Source organism: Ylistrum balloti, unplaced genomic scaffold (assembly GCF_031769215.1).
Source record: "Ylistrum balloti isolate Yb309-2 unplaced genomic scaffold, AGI_CSIRO_Ybal_v1 Utg370512, whole genome shotgun sequence".
Taxonomy (NCBI): Eukaryota; Metazoa; Mollusca; class Bivalvia; order Pectinida; family Pectinidae; genus Ylistrum; species Ylistrum balloti.
Window position 1 is genome coordinate 262,461 of NW_026782330.1, and position 9,664 is coordinate 272,124.

Genomic DNA, 9,664 nt, shown 5'->3' on the forward strand with positions numbered 1-9,664 from the left:
CGTGTAATTTTCTCATATTTTATACATATAAAATATCATTTATTTTGTTTTGCAAAATTTCGCACGATTATAATTGAAAAATATATTTCTATTACCTGCTAATAAGATATATTCGATTTATGTAAGATGTTTGCTTTGATATGACAATTAATAAATACATATATAGGCTATCACATGAAACACCGGGCGTGTTGCTTCCGCATTGGTTTTTGGGTTTGTGTAGATAATTACTGAGGAGAGCCATTCGTGTCGACTGGCCAGAGTCCACGAATACATTACTGGAATATCCATTAGCATCAATTTGGGTAAATGGATTGTTTTTGTTTCGTAGCTTCGAACAACAATATTTCTGCATAAAAATTGATTTCACAGAAGATCAGAACAAATCTTATCACTGACTATGAATCATCATGTTTCAAAGAACAGGAAATTAATATTCTGTATATATGATACTCTTTATCCTCCAAATATTTGCGACAGATTAACACGATATTTGCCAGTATTATCTAAATGAAACAGAGGAGACAATGATAAAGCATATCATTTTACATTGTGGATGGAATTAGCCCTGGTTAGGATGTGACAACATGACCTTTGGTTTGTGTAGTTTTGTAGGCCTACAGCGAACGTACATACTAGTACAGAGATGGAAATAGGTTGAACGTCTGTAATAACAGACTGGTGTTTCTATTCCTCATTGATTTGTGTTACAGTGGTTTCCAGACTTTTAAACTTCAATGGTTATATTGTTACTCATTTGAAAAATGTGAAATTCCTGTCCAAGTCCACAGGATTTCCGCTTCATTTAATGTAACATTGCTGCCAGTACATAAAGTACTGGTACATGTGGAGAAAATATATCTGATAGAACAGATTCTATGACAAGAGAAGGTAGTTTAAGCGTCCCTGTTTCTGGTCCTTCTCTGATACTCCCTCTGACTTCTATGTAAATACAGTCAAACCAATCTTAAAAGCTACCTTTATACAAAAACGACCTGTCTATTAATGCTGGTTTTTTGGTTCCCTATGTAATGTGATTCATAGTAATTGAACCTCTGTATAATAACTACCAGTATATAAAGACAACATTTCTTATGTTCCATTGACTGGCCTTTATAGACAGGTTTGACTGTCATTATGTTTATTTCAAGAACTTTTTACATTGATTGAAATTGAAAACATGATCTCTCTTTTTAGCCGAAAACTTGTGACAATGCCAGAGACATTCAGTTTTGGTATAGATCCAGTCACTACTCATGCCTGGAACAGCAATCACACAGGTAAGAAAGCCTGTTCATTACATCAGGATAATGTCTTTCAAAAAAGAGGCTTTATATTTTAAAGAAATAGATATGCGTATGTCACTCATAATTTTACAAACACCAGATATTTGGATCCTACGTAGTTAATTCATTCAGAATTCAGATTATTGAGATTAATTGCTTGTCTCCATTTGATACCAGTATTACTATTTCTCATATCAATGGATGTTGATGGCTAGAGTAGGGGATAGTTTGAGATTAATAGGTAATCAATTGTATGACATATTTTTAAGCAGGAAGTAACTCGTGATGAAAATATCTGTCACACCTCATACATATTTACACACATACAAGTGTGCTTTTTTGGATATTTCTGTATGGGGGAAAACCTTGGTTTTTACTTATATCTTTTTATCATGTTTTAGAGGTTGCAGTTTCCCTCAACAACCATGAGGTGAAAGTGTTTAAGAAGACTGGCATCACATACAATAACACGGCCACCCTGAAAGAACATGGACAGCGAGTAACTAGTATTGACTGGGCACCTAAAAGTAACAGCATAGTCACATGTGGTGCGGTAAGTTAACCTAAAACTCCATCAAACCTTAAGTTTTATGCTCTTGTACATGATCTGTTAGTGTGGACTTTATGATATTTCACTGTAGTATGCCTAAGTTTTACCTGTCCATGGTTTATTATATACTGTATGGTTGTTTGATTTTACACACCTGTGAGTAACTTCTGCCAGTTTGTTATATTTAACACAGTTTATCTGTTGATGTCACAGTCCTTGTACCTGGTATATACCATACAAACTTACATGTTTTGTAAAATTAGTCACTTACATCAACCAAAGTACATGGGTATGATGGATTATTGAGCACTGATATTGGACCATATCAATTAAGATGTATTGCAATTACTCTATCACATACAATTGCTAATTTTGAATAGGAGTTTTTATTTGAGAAATCTGAGTGTCACTTACAAAAATCAGCTTTTTGGCTGTGTGCTTTGAAGAGTTTTGGGCCTTTAGTCCTCACATATGACATGATCTGCGGTGTATATAGGAATATTTTGTAAGATTTGTCACTTACATCCACCAAAGTACATGGGACTGATTTACTGAGCTCTGATATTGGACCATGTGTTCACTTTATATAAATAATGATGTTGTTTCATCAGTTTGATGGTTAAAAGCAAGGTTAGAGATATTGATTCATAATTATTTGGAATGCCTGTTGCTTGTTTTAATTAGAACTGGTTTTTCTACTACAGGACAGGAATGCCTATGTGTGGACTCTTCAAGATGATGGTCAATGGAAACCAGTCCTTGTGATCTTACGAATCAACCGTGCAGCGACCTGCGTGCGCTGGTCACCAGATGGTGAGAAATGCTTGGTTTCGTTTGGTATCAGTATGTTGTTTTAATACTGTATGATACCTGTCCTATTCTTGTTCAGGAAGAAGATATACATTTTGTACAGTTAAGAAACATTTAGTTCATTTAAAACGATTACTTGTTTCAGAGAACAAATTTGCAGTTGGGAGTGGTGCTCGTATCATCTCAATTTGCTACTTTGAAGAAGACAATAAGTGGTGGGTCAGCAAGCATATCAAGAAGCCGATTCGATCAACTGTAACTTGGTAAGTCAATCTCTCTTTTATTGATTAATGACAGACTTGGAGAAATCTATTTGTTTTAGCTTAGGTTCAAATCTTTTACAAATACTACAAAAACAAAACCCTACTTACTGAGCACTCCTTGACCTATGGAGATTATTGTTGTGTAAATGAAGTGTGTTCAAGGTACCATAGGGGAAAATACCCTTAAAACTCTAAAGTAGAGTGGTTTTATTCTGTTTGCTTCAACATTGAAACTGTGAGAGTCTAATACTCCTTAAAAACAGAATAAAGTCCTCTTGTGTTGACAGACATACATCATTATTCATTATTACTCTGGAATAAGGGAAAGCATCTTTATATAGATGTGGGATATGTCTGTTTCAGGGTAAAGAGACAGAGCCAAATAGGTGTAAACAATGTCTGTCTGACAGAATTTATCACCAAACTTCTTATAAATAATTCAGTGGATATCTAAGACAAGCACTCTGATTAGAGATATCCTCCAATAAAAAGGAATTCAATTATATTTTAGTTGACATGGAATCTGTCTGTGGCTGGAAGAAAGATTTACTAACTTGTGAGAACACAGGCCCCAATGGACATGCTTTTGATAAATGTGGTGAAACTCTTAATTAATTAGTGTAATGTAATAGTGAATCTGGGTTGTTTTGCAGCATTGACTGGCATCCTAACAACATTTTGTTAGCAGCAGGCTCCACAGATTTTAAGGCAAGGTAAGATAAATACATTGACTTCAGACTGAATTTCTGTGAATCAGCCATGTTTTATCCTCGGGAAATCTGCCTGGATTCCCCTCTGTTTAGAATCTCTTAACATCATTATTTCAGTGTTGGTTGGTTGATTGGTTTAGATGTGCTTCAAGTTTTGTCAACACATTTAGGTCACTTAAGGTCACAAGGCCACAAAAGACATGAATAGATTAAGCCCAACATCATCACTGCCATCAACAGATGGTGGGTTGTTAAAATTGTCGTTTGTCCATGGTCTGTCACCTGTCCATATGTAAACAACTTTTGTTGAGAAGCATTGGAGGGGCATTTCTCAAATTTCAAATATAGATTCCCCCCTGTCTTTTGTTATGCCAAATTAGTTTGAAATCCTATCAGTGATATATAATGGCTAACAGCCAGCCATATTTAGACAGTTGAAGATTGTTATTCAAGTTTTGTGTCTGTTCAAGAAAACAAAATGGCTGGCTAGATACCATCATCTTTGATTTTTAGCCGTTGAAGTATGTTATTACAGTTTCTTATTAGATCGTTTATAGATTTCACTGGATTTCCTTGTTATCACATTATTAGTGGAAGAGTAGATCAGTCTACATAGAACCATAGAAGATAATTCCTTGGAGAGCGCCATGCTTCCTCTAGGATTTCTGCATTTTTGGATGTATCAGTTGTAACTAGTTACAGCCCTTTGTGTTACTGGATCAAACATTTGATCAATCTATTCTATCCCAAACCACAACGGAGAAATCCATAGGCAGGAACATAACAAATAAAGTTCATGCTATGTGATATTATTCATCACAGAAAATATTCACTGATGTCAGTGGTCTCAGCATGGTATGAATACTGAGAGGAAGTTTTAAGAAAATGACAGCTACACATCAGTATAAAACTGCAGATACAAAGACATTTCAGAGCTTTTATTTTGTCTATTTACAGCTAGTTAAAGCATTTTGCGTTGAGTCATTTCACTGTAGAATGAAGTTTCATTGATAAATGTCGCACAGTAAACTATAACAGCATTATCTGATTTATTTTATAAATATGAAATTATATTGTGTGTACTTACAAATCAGCTGGTCAGAAATTGGTGTTATATTTGATTTCACTGCACGCCATTATCTCTGGCATCATAGTTAGATTCTGTGATAAACTCTCTCGTTTTACTGAAGCTATTTAATATATACCCATGTTTTGTTCCAGAGTTTTCTCCGGTTACATAAAGGACATAGAGAAGAAACCTTCTGCCACTACCTGGGGATCCAAGATGACACTTGGAAATCTCATGTGTGAATACTCTAATGGTGGAGGTAAACATATCTATAAATACCTGTCAAAATCATTTCCTCAAGTATTTAAAAAAATCATTGTATCAGTCATATAATCAATTGAATATGTAACATTTTCTTATCATAAAATTGCTAGAAATGTCTATCATCAGATGATGGGCTGTCTGGTTAAATGCTTCTGTTAATTTCATTTTTCAAGATCACAAAATCAGCCTATATTGCATATTAAAGTTAAATATCTAGTAGATTTCAATTTTGTCAGAATTATGTGATTGTTTGTACAGGTGGATGGGTACACAGTGTGTCATTTTCCCCTAGCGGAGAAAAGCTGGCCTGGGTAGGACATGATGCTAGCGTGTCCGTAGCTATGGCAGGTAGTGGTGACGCGTAAGTATGACCTTGTATGAAAAAAAAAACCACTGGTTACAAAACATACACCAAATAAAATTGTTTTCATGCTATCATACCATCAAATATATCAGTTGTAAACATTTGCCAATTTTCAATAGTTTTTTAATGAAATCAATCTACCAATGATATGTGAGCTAAAAGTGGATGTATCTTTATAGTAAATAATAGTTGTTAGCATTTATACATAGATGTAGTACTCCTTAGGAAATATCAGTGTATAACATTGGTGGCCATGAAACTGGTAGTCTTCTGAACACAGATAACTTCAAAATGTAGCCAAGGTAGAAAAATTACAAGGTGTAACTTCTTACCTAGTGATTGTTCTTTCAAGTTCTACTTTTCCTTCTAGCATCGCTGTTGTCAAAGGAAACTTCCTGCCCTTCATGAGTTTGACCTGGGTGACTGAGAACAGCATGGTCTGTGTGGTAAGTCTACAGTATGACTTGGGTGACTGAGAATAGCATGGTCTGTGTGGTAAGTCTACAGTATGACTTGGGTGACTGAGAACAGCATGGTCTGTGTGGTAAGTCTACAGTATGACTTGGGTGAGTGTGAACAGCATGGTCTGTGTGGTAAGTCTACAGTATGACCTGGGTGACTGAGAACAGCATGGTCTGTGTGGTAAGTCTACAGTATGACTTGGGTGACTGAGAACAGCATGGTCTGTGTGGTAAGTCTACAGTATGACCTGGGTGACTGAGAACAGCATGGTCTGTGTGGTAAGTCTACAGTATGACCTGGGTGACTGAGAACAGCATGGTCTGTGTGGTAAGTCTACAGTAAGACTTGGGTGACTGAGAACAGCATGGTCTGTGTGGTAAGTCTACAGTATGACCTGGGTGACTGAGAACAGCATGGTCTGTGTGGTAAGTCTACAGTATGATTTGGGTGACCAAGTACATGTACAACATGGTCTGCAAACAGTTACCTTACCACTCACATATAAAGACATTGAGGGTAATCCCTTATCTGGTAACTCAAATTTCCTTTTGAACAGATCACAATGTATGATAATGATGGAAGGCTTTGTACCTTTTTTAATAAGTGTGACTATGATTGTTGTATATTTGTCTGCAGGGTTACGACTGCTGCCCAAAGCTGTTCACTCACAGCGACGATGGACAAGTAACATTCATCAGTGATCTAGACATTCCACAGGAGAAGGACCAAATGACAATGAGGTCAGAACACTTTTTGTTTGATGTCCCTAGACATTTTCCATCACCTCGGTTAACCAGCACGTAGCTGAAGCACATACCATCAATATTCTTTTTGTGTCCAGTATTGTTTTAAGTGAGTGGTTCGACATAATTCTACCTAAATAAGCTTCAAGCAGCACACATCCATCTGAGTAAAACGAACTGTTCACTTCCTTCTGAAATGGCTGCTTACCACTTTATTTTTAAATTAACTTAGAAGATATTTAAATTTTCTGTCTTTGTTTTCAGTGCTATGAATCGATTCCGTCAGATGGACAAGACAGGAACAGCAGAGAGTACCGGGGAAGTGAAAACTAAGCATCAAAACACCATAACGTAAGTGAAGATCTGGGATCAGTACTCTTACAATATCGGGAGCTCAATTTGGGGATGAAATACTCGAAGTGTTTTTACTGTGAAAATCTTTTACTGTATTACATATTGTTCCCTTTAAAAACAATGTCCATATTGTATAGTTGTTGATTCTAGAACAAGAAATTTTCACTTTCTCTCTGAACCTATGATTTAGCCTTGTCTATGTTTTGGGCGCTATATTCCATTTGTTTTCACTTTGATAAAGAAAATTTTACCTTATTTGTGCAGCAAAGTGTCTGTGTATGCTGGGACAAAGGCTGACTGTACAAAATTCTCTACCTCTGGAGCAGATGGCCAGCTTATCATTTGGGACTTTAAAGTAAGTCTTCCTCATGATTACAGGACAAATCCAAAATACGTGAAATATATGTCTTACTGTGAAACCTTTATTGTTCAGAGGAACTTATTTTCATTAACTTTGTGGATACTCCTGATCCAGGAATTCATATGTCCACAAGTTGTTCAAACAAATTGAGATTTATTGAGCTATGTTTATCCATGATATCAAAATTCCATGAAAAACAAATTTTTTTGTAAAATCCAAAAAATTGAACCTTCATGAAGCTATGGCTTAGTGAATTTAATTTCTCCATGATTTTTTGATAACATTTCAAAAAAGAGTTGTATAATTAGGTCAAGCAAAACAAGCACTAAAGTTAAAGTTTGACAGCATGTCTGACAGTGATACTGATGATTGAAATGTGTTTTGATGTTTCAGTCCCTGGAAAAGAGTATTTCTGGTCTCAAGATAGCCTAGACATCTTCATACCACAAGTCTTTCACAAGAATGTGTACCGCTGTAATATCGCCCATCTCCAGCAGTATATCAACAGATGGGCGCCTGTAATAAACATTATCTATAGTTAAGGGAACACCAGTAAATACTGGGGACAGTCAGACCTATGCAATACTGCAACCTTCCATCAACTCCTGTAGACATTACACCGAGCAGTGTAAACAGCAAGATTTCCACTGCATTGTCAACAATTATCCCTGTGTCATATAAGTGTAACTGAAACATATTTACAATGTAATACTGTAAGGTCAGCACTCAGTCTTCTGTATGTATCAGTCTGCTAGATATTACGAGACTCATATTTATTGTATTAACAAATTATTTCTAATAACAAATAAAACCATTCTTTTGGATTCTTCTGATGAGTATTGTTGTGGTTTTTTAATTTGATCGAAAGATGGTTCACTGTCAGAACTGACCTGTAAATATTTTAAGTGTACAGTGTGATGTGCGAGGTCTAGGTTACCTGGTTATTTAATGTGTTTAAGTTGTAGCTTATTTTCATTTCTAAACCTAATGTGTTACAATTATTGATTCACACTGACCTTGAACAGAGTCTGTTGATGACGACGCTTGATTTCACTGTTAATATAGGACTACAAAAGGCTATCTGTTAATAAGCTGGTCGGGAGATCTGTGTTGTTTGTAGTAGTCAATGCTTGTCCCGAGAGAAAGGGATTGGTCATGACAAGCATGCAGCTATTGATGACAGTTAAACATAGCTGAAGTGAGACTTCTTAGTCATGCTGAAGTGCTTGACACGTTTTGTTAGGGATCTTATAGTCTATGTTATATACACACACACACCCACTGTGTTAAAGTTGTTGTCAGTGAGTGGTGTGTTCTGTTGTAACCACAAGTCTTATCTTGTCAGAATACCTGGAGCAGATTTACACGCTAGTCACTGGCTGCCAAGACACACTGTAATTTATACAATGCTGATGTAGATTGGTACCAGGTGAATAGAGCAAGTTGTGCTCCACTGAGAAGTAGCTTGTTATTGGCCAGGAGTATTAAGTTCTCCTTCATCTCACCTAGTATTTTTACATAATATAAGGATGTTGATTGGCCGATAAACTCTGTAGAAGTTATTGGAATATGTTCACGCTTACAGAGAGCAAGATCCAGTCATTCATATGGATGGCCCATCGCTTTTAGCGTTATCATAAATGTATGCTGTTTACTGCTCAGTATAGACGTATTAATTTCTATGCATTGGTAAACACAAAAAAAATGGAAACAGTTTAAGATTAAATGGTTTATTGTCAGATACTTCAGACAGATCAGCTGTAAATGATACAGCAACATTACATCATCAATTATTGGAGTATTAGGGTGCTTTCACGTAAGCAGTTGAAACGGTTAGACTGGTTGAACCTGCAAGAAAAAAGAGAGGTACAGACCGGGACCCAGACTGGACTGCGGAATATTTGGCACATGCAGTTTGAGGGGTCCAGCCTTACCTGTCCGAAACTAACTTGCTGTTTATCGTTAATTTTCAGAATTTCAGCACACAAGGTAGAGTCGATGCACTCACATATTTCTGAGAGCATTGTCCTACAAAGTATGAGTGAAGTGGATGGTATCTTAATTTTAGTTAAATTTTTTAATGATTTATAGGAACTTCTGAAACTGTGCATTTTGAGCTTTACATATATCCGGTCCAACATCCAGTATGTTCATGTATAGTGGATTAATTTCAGGCCGCCTGAACCGTTTCAACCAGGTTACAAAAAATGCAGCCTAAATCTACATATTACCATGTTTGAAGACAAATAACCAGGTTTTAGTGAAAAGGTTTCTTTACACAAACAAATCCGGGTAAAACATTTATGGTAGATTCCTAAAAGACATGTACTATTGAGCTTTGTCTTGTCTACTTGCCATGAAAAATCAGCAGTATTATCGACACATGTATCATTTAATTTCAAAATGGAATGCATCGAATGTCGGTAGA

General features: G+C 36.1%; 1 protein-coding gene across 1 annotated transcript; it reads left to right on the forward strand.

Moving 5' to 3' along the window:
• The first annotated feature begins 189 nt into the window (after positions 1-189).
• On the forward strand, positions 190-8,069 carry LOC132555722 (actin-related protein 2/3 complex subunit 1A-like). Its single transcript, XM_060220083.1, has 13 exons — positions 190-305; positions 1,198-1,280; positions 1,688-1,839; positions 2,541-2,649; positions 2,792-2,909; positions 3,563-3,622; positions 4,841-4,947; positions 5,211-5,313; positions 5,687-5,762; positions 6,415-6,518; positions 6,786-6,872; positions 7,140-7,230; positions 7,630-8,069. Exons 2-13 carry the CDS (start codon positions 1,214-1,216, stop codon positions 7,666-7,668), a joined length of 1,113 nt encoding a protein of 370 aa, XP_060076066.1. The 5' UTR covers positions 190-305; positions 1,198-1,213; the 3' UTR covers positions 7,669-8,069.
• Positions 8,070-9,664: the final 1,595 nt, after the last annotated feature.